The following is a 12099-nucleotide window of genomic DNA, read 5'->3' as shown; positions in this document are numbered from 1 at the left end:
CGTAAGCCGGGTAAACCCCTTTGGAGGCCAGCCTGCTGATGCATCTTGTAGCGAAAGAAAAGGTCTGCGCTTTACGAAAACGAAGAGATTCGGCACATGGAATGTTTGAACATCGACTTCCTGGGAATTGGTGAGCTCCACTGGATTGGTGACGGTTATTTCACCTCAAACGAGTTTACGATTTATTTTTCTGGATATGACATCAGAAGAAATGGCGTGGAGTTCATCGCTAGTAAGGGGATCGCTAGAGCTGTCCGCAGTTTTCGCGCCATAAATGTCAGAGTTATGAGCATCCGCATAAGTGTAAACCAAGAGCGATCACTATCATACAGATATATGCTCCCACTTCGAACGCAGCCGAGATGGATATCGAGAAATTCTACTCCGATATCCAAAAAACCATTGAGATCACGCCGAAAAGAGATATCATCTTCATTATCGATGGGAAAGTTCGATCTTCATTTCAATGCGAAAGTTGGAGCCCAAGAAGAACCACAAATCACAGGGAAAATAAAACTTGGAGAGCAGAATGACGCAGTGGTGGAATTCTGCTATGAGAACCGTTTAACTGCCATGGACTCATGGTTCAGACAAGCCGAAACGTCGTCTGTACACCTAGACGTCTCCCACTAGAACTCACCGAAGCCAGATCGATTATGTCCAATATGACCAAAAATGGCGGAAATCAGTTTTGTCGACAAAGACGTTTCCAGGAGCTGAATGTGGATCAGCTGAATGTGCATCAGCTCTTGGTCGCCAAAATTAAGATATGTCTTGGGAAAATAAAAAGCTCTCGCTGGTGCAGAAGTTCGATACCGATAGAATTTCATCTACATGTGCGGGCGACATCATAAAATGGTTTGCACAGCTGGACACTGTTAAGTAAGAACCAAATGATCTATGGGAAAAATGAAATGCACTATCACCGAGACCGCCAAGCGTTATTTCCCATAAAAGAAACCTACAAAGAAGGCCAAATGGCTGTCGGCAGCGACCATCGAAATCGTAGAGAGACGTCGCGCAGCCAAAACCGCTGGTAACCAAGATGTATTCAGACGGTTAACGCGGAATTCCAAAGAGAAGCGAGTGAGAACGGTGAGCGGAAATGGAAAAAGCGAACAGACATGGTCACACTCGCGATTTATTCAATCGCGTGAAACGGATGAAGACGACATTTGCACCGCGGAAGGTGCCAACAATCAAATATCAAAAAGTCAAAGAATTGCAGGAACCAAAAGAGATCAAGCGGAGATGGCGAGAGTATACGGCGTATCTGCATGCAAATAATACGGGAAACCAACAACAATTGAGGGAAGTTTTAACAGAGCGGGAGCCAGATATCCTTGAAGAAGAGGTCTCATGGGCATTGAAGCAACTGTCGAATAGAAAAAGTCCGGGTATTGACAATTTACCAGCAGAGTTGCTGAAGCCGGTGCCGATTTCTGTTTTAATAGTGCTTTGCCGTAAGATTTGGAGGATAGGGATATGGCCGAAGGATTAGGTTAGGTCCATCTTTGTGCCGCTACCTAAGAAAGGAGATGCTCGTGAATGCTCTAATTACTGCAAATCGCCCTGATTCCGCATGCAAGCAAGATCTTACTGAAGATCATACAGAAGCGTATCACCGCCATAATTGAGATAGACTTGCCAGATGTACAGGTTGGATTCCGGAAAGGACGAGATCAAATCGCAAATCTTTGATGGATAATGGAAAAATCCCACGAATATCAGAAGGAAATACACCCTGGAAAAGTTAGTTATTGGTGTCAAAATCGGCGGTCGCGCTATCAACAATCTCCGCTACGCCGACGACACAACCCTCGTGGCTGAAAATGAAAATGACTTGGAACAACTAGTCTTGCAGGTCAAAGAAGAGAGCGAATCAATAGGACTATCAAGAAAACGACCATTGCTGGTGATTGTACACTAAAAATTAAGATCAGTAACGAAGCGATCGAGCCAGTCCAAGATTTCGTTTTCCTTGGATCCAAAATCAAGCGCGAGGTCGAATCTGGAAACGAAGAGTAGCGCTAGGTCGCAGTGCAATGATGAGCATGGCAAAGATCTGGAAAGATCTCACGTTCCATGGACTGCCGTGGTCACAATAGGGATGTATTGGACCGCATAACGCAGATGATCTTGCTAGAAGGAAAGATTACTAGGCAAAGGCTCTCCTATTTCGGCCACGTTATGAGAGCGAATGCACTTGAAACATCAATCATGTTTGGACTGGTCGCCGGTTCAAGAAAAAGAAGTCGTCCAAGAATACGCTGGCTTGATAACATCAAAGAAGACACCGGCAAGACCATGGAACAATTGAAAAACATGGTTACAAATTGGAAAATGTGGCGTTCATTCTTCCATAGAGTGACCGAGAGTCGGCGACAACTAAACGGTTAAATCGTGGTTGGAAATTCCTATGTGGTCCCTCCTCCTTCCAACGCATACCGCCCGCCGCAAAGATCTGAAAAAAAAACACACACAGAGCAAAGTCGACGTTTTTCTTGAGGCTCTCCTTGTGTTACTTTGTTGATTCCTAAGATGTGACAAAGGACAGAATATAAAGACGCTTTTTTTAAAACATATATTTTTAAAAATTATAACCTTTTTTATAAGAATTATATTTAGTTTATTATTCTGTTAAATTTTTTGTCAATAGATGGCGCTACGTGTAAATTAGCGACTGAAATGTAAATAGAAATTAATTAATTTACGAAAATTCAATAGATATTTTGTGATGGAATTATGACATTATCTAATTTAGAAGAATTTGAACGTAACTGCCGAGTTTTGTAGCAAGTAGTCAAACGGCCTAGGTTTATATAGCGAACAAACAAACAATAAACATTCTTATTTATATATATAGAAAAAAAAAACAAATATTGTTGAATAAATTATAAACGTTTTAAAGCACGTTTTAAAATTAATTTCGAATTATTTAATATCACGTCTGCCACAATAGTTAGCAGAAAATATGAGATTTTGTTAGAGGGCGTAGTTAGACGAATGGCGGCAGTGGCGGATTAGGATTTCGAAAGTAATCGTAAGTCATTTTTATAAAAGATTTATTAACGCAATATTTATTTATATAATTTACATACATTTTCGAGTATTTAAGTAATAAGAAATGGGAAAAAACCGTATAAATTAACCACGCGACTTATTTCCAGAAAGCACGCAGTTAATATGGTAAAAGTTTTACCTTTTACTAAGTCGTCTGTTTCTTGTTTACAGTTGACGTTTTTGTCGTTGATAAAAAAAAAAAAAAAAAAAAAAATTAGAAAAAGAAACGTCATTGGATTTTATATTTGCAAGAATTAAAAACGTATTATTCTTTATTGTACCGTCGTTAAATAGTAATTGTTTATTAATTAATCTAGCAGATGTTCGGTTTATAAGAATTGTTGCACTTTGCTATCAAAATCAAGTCTTTATCATTTGTCAAATCTGTAAAAGTAATACATAAATAAATATACCATATTTATTCTAATGAAAAGTGTTCTGTCTATAACTTTCTCCATCTTGCAGCTGTGGTTAATTTTTTTTATTACCGGGCGTCTATTGTCTTCGTTCTGTGCAGCCATTATTTGACAGTGACCATTAATTGAATAAATCTGGTTATTTTTTCGCTTTATTATTACCTGAACGACGGCCCGCCGGAGCTTTGCATATAAAACCGTCAAATGTCAGTGGTCGGTCGTGGGTTTGCACTAACAGGATCCCGGCTGTTTTTTTAACCTGGGAAATTCCACAAATTTCTTAAAAGTTCACTTTTTTCTTATTTTGTGTTAAGGTTGAGGAAATTTTGCAAGAAGAAAGTATAATTAACTTGTAAACTGTCAGAATACATTTGTATTTATTAATTTTAAGCTCACTTATTAGTTTTTTAAATTTTTGCTTGTTACAGATTGTCAATAATCAATATGTAGCCTATTTGTGGCAAGACTCCGAAATTCTTCACTTGTCAGAACCTGTAATATCTTGAATAATTGTGCTGATGCCGTTGTAATTTTTAACTGTGCCCGGGTAGCTTCGACAACTGCATTATACCAGATTGTGCAAATTAGACAAGAATACAAATGATTATGAAGTTTTTCTTCATAACATGATTATTAAAGCCAAACGAACTGCCGAACTATCGGGCTATAAGCTTGATGTCGCTATTAATGCAGCCGAGGTAGAGAAATCAAGAATACGAACAGCAAAATAAGTATTGCAACCCATCTCGAAAACGAACTAGAAATCTTCCAGGCTATGGGTGGAAAGCCACGTAATGTCTGTCTTCTCTTAAATGCATTAAAAATGATTCCACCCATACCAATTAAATCGGAAAGGGCAACCTTGGTAGCAGGACTTTTCATTACTAAAATAAGAACTAGATTGAGTGATCAGAGTATTGATCATCATTGCTTTTAAAATCTTATTGCTAAATATTGTAAATTTTTATATTATGTTTTATTTAAAAAACATAATACAAAAGTTAGAAGTTTGATCTAAGTTCATTTTTTTTCTCTTTTCAAATTTTCGATTCAATTCAAAGGCTTTTTATGTTTCTTTTGTAAGCAGTTTCCAACAAACTTTAATAAATTTTTTCTATTTGTGAAAATTTCTACATAATTCAAAGGTAATTTTTAATATATATTTTATACAGCATTATTTAATGTTATGATTTTGGAGGTTTGGAGATGATATGATTTTGGATGTATTAAATTTTTTTAAAAAATGAAAAATAATTATATCAATAATTATTATATATATTATAATTATTATTTGATTTCAAGATATTTTTTATATCTTAAAAATAATTATTTCCCGGGATCCCAGAAAACAGTTCACTTTTTCCTGAAATCCTGGGACAAGCAAAGGACCGGGAAATGAGAAACTCTAGTTTGCGTCTCGCTGATGATCTGGCCACTTGGAGTTTTCTGGATTTTCTTTATGTTAGTAATGTTTAAATGGGACTGATTTCCTGTAGAAAGTTCTCTTTGGCATATTGCCTGTGTGTTGAGTTTGTTGTAAACAAATAAAGCAAACACAAAACTAGTTGCAAATAATATCGTTTTGTTGTTGTTGCCTTGTTGTCCTTATTTCAATTAATATTATATTTGTCAACGTGGACTTAAATTATTAATAGGACTGTTAAACTGGTGTAAGCAATAATGCAGGGAGTTGGATACTAGTTCACGGAAAAACAGTCTTTCTTTATTTAGCCTCCTGTACACATACTTTGGTTTACAACTGTGTTTCGGGCTATTATGCCTCTCATCAGCAGGGTTACAATGGCTGTTACATATAACTACAAATAATGAAAGAATAGACCAACAGTGAATTTTTAAAAAACATAAATACAAAAATCAATTTATACGACATAAAAGGCTTACAATATGCAAGAATCCAACTCTTGACAATGATGGGATTTTTGGTGGTTTTTTTAAACTTACACGTTATCCTTTTCAATGTTCAGCATGGTCCTACAATATGTTTGCAAGTTGAGTGCATTATCAGTTTACTTAGGCATTATTGCTTACACCAGTTTAACAGTCCTATTAATAATTTAAGTCCACATTGAAAAATATAATATTAATATCGTTTTGTGTTTGCTTTATTTGTATACAGCCAGTGGTGATATTCGGCGGGTTCGCACAGGTTCGGCCGAACCCGTTGTTAAAATTTTCAGTTTTCCGAGCGGGTTTGCCCGAACCGTTGTTAAAGTTTTCTGAACGGTTTGGGCGAATCCATTGTTAAAATTTTCAGTTTCCCGAACCTTGTTAAACACACGAAACATTTCTCAGTGGGTTTGTTTTTTTTTAAAAAAATATATTAAAATATGCGTATTATACTCTGTAATACTACTAAACTAGGGCCTTATACCCCGTTTGCACCGAGCATTTCAATCTAGATTGTGAGCAAGGTCAGGGAGTATGTCTTGGTGCAATCTCTCTCGACCGTTTCAATCGAGGTTTAATCGCGATCGATTCAAGAGTGTTCTTGAAAGTAGATCCAGTCATAAGAGAGATCCCAGAATGCCACGCGCGCGAGACAATACAAGATGGCTGTGGAACACGTGTCGGGCTATGGACAGCGAAAGAAAAAGTATAATGTATCTCAAGAGATGATGACATGGGCCTATTCCTAGAAGCGCCATATTGCGGTAAAGAATTTCTCTGCCTTGAAAAAAAAAAAAAAAAAGGTCGACAGCTCTAAAATACTATTGTTACCTGGCCTTCTCCCATGGCTCGTTACGTTCTAAATACGCCACTGATTGTTAGATATATGGTTGCAAGAAAAGGTATTGTATTTATTTCTAGCCAAAACTTCCATTTCGTTTGTCGGTGATTGTCAGGGAAAAATTTTCTGCTAGCGAACCCCTTGTTAAATATTTCGAATATCACCACTGTATACAGCAGACACAAAACAATATTATTTGAACAATGCAACCAGTGGTTCACCCAGCAGTGGCCAAGGGGTCCTCATTGTAAAAGAAAAACAACAATAGTAAATTTTCCAAAATTTTTTTTTTATCGTATATCTTGGCAGATAAGACAATAGTTGAATCATAAAAAAAGGCCCCGAAAATTCAGGGTCATCTTATAGGACAGATACAAAAAAATTAGATTGAAATTTATATAAATTAAAACCATAATAGTAAAATGGACAAACCGTAATTATTTACTAGTAGAGTAGAGTATGTCCACAAAATAGAATAGGCCATACGATGTTTCTGTGAATAGTCAAGGTCATTACTCAAATGCCCGAATCAGTGTGAATGTTTGCAATAATCGCAAGGCAGTGCCGCCAGATGCAAAAAAATAAAATTTGATGTTCTTTCAAAAAATTACGAATAGGACATAATTTTGTGTACGCTATAGTATCATTATCCAGATAATGATCGCTGATCTAAACTAAATTCATAGGCTGTTGTAGTTTGGGGGTCGTCTTATAGGACAGATATATGTTAAAACTATAAAACTTCGACGAAAATTTATACCTCGTCTTATCTGAAGGTCGTCTTATCCGCCGAGATATAGGGTAATTAAAATTTATTTTTTATTTGTATTATGTTGTGTCTTTTATCAGTTATGGATTAGCAATCATATAAGATGAAAATTTTATTTCAATATATACACAATTGCAATTTTTCAGTTTACAATAAGTTTATATTCTACCAATAGATGACATGCTTAGTATTAGAGGATGCTGTTTATTAGAATAAATATCATACATACTTTTTTGAATTATATAGCATAGAAGAAAAAAGTTATAGAACAAGTTATACATTATATAATTGTGGAAGTATTTTACTTTTTTTTATAATAATTTTGATATTGGCATAAGCTGGAACTTGACAGTAATTAGATACACACAAAATACCTTATGTACTTTTCCAGAAAACTGCTCTTTAATCAAACTAATGTTTTTGGCTTTATTAATAAGCCTTTGTCAGGTTTTCTGAAACAAGATTCAATTTGTAACAATATTTAAAATTCCATTTTAACAATGGAATTTTAAATTATTGTTGCACTTTGACAATATTTAAAATTCCATTTTAACAACAGAATTTTAAATATTGTTCCAAAATTAAATATTGTCTCTGTTTGCAGGATGTTTCAAAACTATGTCAGAAATGTAAAGGCAGGTAGAGGGGACTTAAATATGCAGATTTCGTAAATGAATGTGGGCGTGGAAATGCAGCGAGAGGGTGTTGTTGAGTTCGGTGGGTAAAAGCGCTTCGCTGGCTTGAATCATCATTCCCCAAACGGATTTTGAGCAACGTGCATCGTTACACTGATACGGAGCTTGTCGACGTGCATTTCATATATAGGGCTGTGCAAGGAAATGGAGTGGATGCTCACTTCAGCAGGATCGCCAGGAATCACTTGGACGCTATCTATGGCCAGCATTGGATAGGATGGGTGGACCTGTTCCTTGGCCATCGCACTCCCCAGATTTAATGTGCTTGGATTTCTTCTTTTGGGGTCACATTAAGAGCATGGTGTACAATAATCCCATAACATTTGAAGAAGATCTGGTTGCCCAATTGTCTGTTGCTGCTGGAAATGTGCGTGACATGCCTGACGTTTTTACTAATGTACACCAATCCATGCACTGCCGCTGTGAATCTTGTATTGCTGTTGGTGGTCGCTCTTTCGAGCAGCTATTGTAAACTCTTGATAAATAAATTCTTGCTTTTCTTTGTCTTTACTTATCTTTTCACTTACCTGTTATTAATACTGCCTTACATGCTAGCACTTCAACGCTGCATTTCCGCACCCACATTCATTTACAAAATCTGCTTATTTAGGTCCCCTCTACCTGCCTTTACATTTCTGACATATAGTTTTGAAACACCCTGTATATAAAACATGTATAAATCTATTGCCAATGCTGTCTGATGATATCTGGATGATATTTGGATGATATCTATACTCATCTCTCAAGAATGTTATAAAATTATATGTTTGTTTAAAACCTTTTATGTAACTAAAGAATATGATATATTGAATAAAATGAAGCATTTTTCAACAGGAATTAATGAGATTTGTAGTTTCTATTTAAGTTTTATACAGTCAAACCTGTTTTTATGCGCTCCTTTTATGTGCGATTTTTTTAATGCGAATTACATTTACTTGAACATTTTTTTGTCTGGCACGTGTCTTCTTGGGAAATGCTACCTGTACAGTCTTTTGGCTTCCAGAGCATTCCCATTTGCAAGACCATACATAAAATGCATGTCAGCCTTTTTCTGATTATTGTACGTTGCCATGCCTTCTGAAATCCACGGTAGAAATGACGATGTGTAAGAAAACTCGTGCTTTATGCTTTCCATTACAGTGCTGTCTAGCGGTTCACCGCTTGCTCTCCGCCCATGCATTGTATAGTGAAAATTGCTTGTTTAGATGTTATCTATCATCTCTTAAATTTTTGCCCATGAGTTTCGAAACACCCTGTATACCATTATTGGCTTATTTCTACCCATTTTTTAAATGTTAAATGGTTAATAAGAGTTATATTTAATAACATTTTATTCAGTTTTATAAAAGTTTTTTAAAATGGTACTTTTAATTACAAAAATTATTAGATGATACATAAATATAATTTTATTTCATTTATTCTGCAAAATAATTCAAAATAACTTGAATATGATTATTTATCTGTTCGTTCATGTAAAGCAACCATTAAGGAATCAACTATTGTGTAGAAATCATCATCATTTTTTCTATGTTCCTCAAGAAATCTTGCCTCCATTCTTTCTTGTAGGATTTGACCATAAGTCTTTAAGTCACCTTTCTTCAATTTATTCTCTTCTAATCCTTTTCTGTTATCAAATTCCTGACTTCTATTACCTTGACTACTTTTCTTCGGTGTATTTGTTTTCGAAAATTTGGATTCTTTCATAGGAATCTCTGTTTCAGTTTGTGAATGTTGTTTATCTTCTTCATTTTCATCAAATAATTCTAAAGTGAGTTGAGCATTCTGTGGGTCTTTACTTTTTTTACTAATGCTAAACTTTGATTCTATAGATAACTGTTGGCTTCCAGAATATTGAATTGACAAATTTTCCAATTTCTTACTTGAATCACAAATTGACCTGTTTGGTGTTTGAAGAATGAGATAAGCAGGATTAAGTTTGCTTGATTTATGACTAATTTTTTTAGTAATTTTGTGACTCTTATTAGATATCTGTAGTAGTCTGTACTGCATTGATTTTTCAATGCAAGATTGATCAGATTTATCTTTTTGTATCTGAGGTGATTTATAATCATTTGTAATTTCATGTTTCAATGGTGTTTCATTCACAATAGCCTTTTCTTCAATTTTTGTTTCTGTTCTATCAGGTTCAACAGTGGCTACATTACAAGATTCTATTGGAGTATTATCGATTTTAATCAAAATATGCTCAGATTTTGAAGGAAGTACTATTAGAGTAGGTAACTGATCATCAATATTTGAAAAATTTTCAACTGGTTCTTCTTTAATTATTTGTTGTTGAGGGAAGTGCTCTATTGAAGGTACAAAAACAATTGGCCTGTTTTTACTTCCTTTTGGATCTTCGAGAACTATCTTCTTAGAAGCATATTCAGAATCCTTTGGCACCAAGATAAACATTGGTTTTTTGTAAACAGAAGGTGGCAAAGATGATCCTAGATCTTGTACCAAATTACTCCACTTTTCATCAATGATTCCTTCAGATGTCTGTTGCTGCTGCAATTCAAATGGAGCAGGCAAAATTATTACTGTTAGAGATTTGTCTTTGAGTTTGGCAGGTTTTGAAGTATCAGTTGCAGAGACAGCAACAATAGTTGGTCTTGTTTTTGATTCTTTTGCATCAAATTGACTTTTCATAGGTATCAATATTGGATTTTTATTTAAGCCAGATATTGATGATTTTTGGAGAATTTCATTTTCTCTGTCATTATCAAATTTTGATGGTAATATGGTTATTGGAGACTCTCTTTTTGATGGAGATATATCATCAGATTTGTCAGGTGATATTATAATTATTTTGGCATTTTTTTCTGATGTGGATTGAACAATATCTTTGATTGATTGTCCAGGATGCACTGTTTCATTAAGTGGTATTTGAAAGACATCTATTTTAGTAAATTTCTGATCTCCATTTATTTCTCTTTGCTTTAACTTTAAATTTAAACTGGAAAGCTTTTTCTGTTTGATTCTGAAATTAGATGGTATTGTTTCTTTGTTGACTGTTAAAATATTTCCATCAATTGTATAAGACTGCGGTGGATCTATAGGAGATATTTCAATTTCTTGGAAGTACTTCGTAAGTTTTTCATGTGTTGCTTTTTTCTTATTAACATCAAATTCATATTTATTATTTCTTCCACTTGCAGGTATTTTTTCTATCTGAGAACTTTTATACATTTTTGTTGCATTTTTGTCAAAATCATCTTTTGTAATTCCCTGTTTTCTAGTATCAGATTCAGTGAAATAACTTTTTTCACTTTGTGACATTTTCTCTCTCTGAGGTTTCCTATAAATTTCTTTTGCAAATTTCTTATCAATATCTTTCTGATGTTTTTTATCTTCCCTTGATTCTCTAACACCACCCATTTTCAATAATTTTTTATTGAGGTCATTTTTCAAGTAATAATTTTCATCAAATGATTCATTCAATTTAGTGTTAACATTTTGGTTCTTTTTTCTCTTAATTTTTTCTTCACTTTTCTGAAATTTTTAATGAAACAATGATTTAAGTTGTTCATTGACATAATCCTTATAATTTATTATAATAAATATTTATGTTTAATAAAAATTATATATGCATACACATTTTATAAATACAATTAAGTAAAAATATTGTTATGCGAACTGGATTTTACAAGTTTACTGTATTTTGAAATTTGATGTAAGAAGACATTGTGGAAAAGAAAATTATTGTGAAAAGAGGTTACATACGAGGTCTGTTCAAAACTATAACCAAACTTTTTGAATTGAGCAAAAACAAAGTGTCCTAGTGTTGTGAAGTTGACAACATTACCTTCATATAACCTACCAAGTAAGCTGCTTTTTTCAGATTGTTGATATCTCATTTCATTCCCATGATATTGATTTTTGTGTGAAAGTTGTTTCAGTGTTTGTGGTGATTTTTGCAATGTGTGATTTATGGGAGCAACGGTGCAATGTGAAGTTTTGCATAAAACAGGGAAAAACTTTTACAGGAACAACTTTTTGTTTCAACTTTTGAATCAAGCTTATGGAGACAATGCTCTAGGTTGTACACAGTGTTACGAATGGTTTACCTGATTCAAAAGTGGTAATCAATTAGTTGAAGATGATTTTCTACCAGGAAAGCCTTCTACCTCAACTGATGACACTCAAATTCAGAAAATCAGAGTTATGCACTTTGAATTTTTGCCTCAAGGTCAAACTGTCAACCACCAGTACTACACAGGTGTTTTGAAACAATTGCGTGAAAAAATTTGCAAAAAGAGACCAGAATTGTGGCGAGACAACTTCATATGACAACACACCTGCTCACTCAGCCTTGTCAATTTGTCAGTTTTGTGCCAAAAATCAAATGACTGTGCTCCTCAGCATCTCTATTCACCTGACCAATTACTCAAGATTCAAGAGCCA

The 12099-nt window shown here is 34.5% G+C and overlaps 4 protein-coding genes across 4 annotated transcripts in view; 3 read left to right on the top strand and 1 right to left on the bottom strand.

Annotated features, from left to right (window-relative positions):
- The first annotated feature begins 96 nt into the window (after positions 1-96).
- On the top strand, positions 97-633 carry LOC136968894 (craniofacial development protein 2-like). Its single transcript, XM_067262957.1, has one exon. It carries the CDS (start codon positions 97-99, stop codon positions 631-633), a length of 537 nt encoding a protein of 178 aa, XP_067119058.1.
- A 1452-nt stretch (positions 634-2085) lies between these two features.
- On the top strand, positions 2086-2400 carry LOC136968893 (uncharacterized). The gene has a single exon (XM_067262956.1). It carries the CDS (start codon positions 2086-2088, stop codon positions 2398-2400), a length of 315 nt encoding a protein of 104 aa, XP_067119057.1.
- A 624-nt stretch (positions 2401-3024) lies between these two features.
- LOC136968871 (transcription factor E3-like) overlaps positions 3025-12099 on the top strand; it is a 77400-nt gene continuing 68325 nt past the window's right edge. Inside the window, exon 1 of the mRNA XM_067262924.1 lies at positions 3025-3043. The gene's annotated coding sequence lies outside the window, so the exon portion shown is untranslated. The remainder of the gene's footprint in view (positions 3044-12099) is intronic.
- Positions 9034-12099, bottom strand: part of LOC136968865 (putative leucine-rich repeat-containing protein DDB_G0290503) — a 31134-nt gene continuing 28068 nt past the window's right edge. Inside the window, exon 5 of the mRNA XM_067262916.1 lies at positions 9034-11187. Coding sequence (XP_067119017.1) covers positions 9145-11187 — 2043 coding nt within the window. The 3' untranslated portion in view covers positions 9034-9144. The remainder of the gene's footprint in view (positions 11188-12099) is intronic.

The sequence above is a fragment of the Centruroides vittatus genome, unplaced genomic scaffold (assembly GCF_030686945.1).
Source record: "Centruroides vittatus isolate TY-2023 unplaced genomic scaffold, ASM3068694v2 contig_165, whole genome shotgun sequence".
In the NCBI taxonomy this organism is placed as follows: domain Eukaryota; kingdom Metazoa; phylum Arthropoda; class Arachnida; order Scorpiones; family Buthidae; genus Centruroides; species Centruroides vittatus.
The sequence above is the reverse complement of the archived record's forward strand: the minus strand, read 5'-3'. Positions and strand labels throughout refer to the sequence as shown.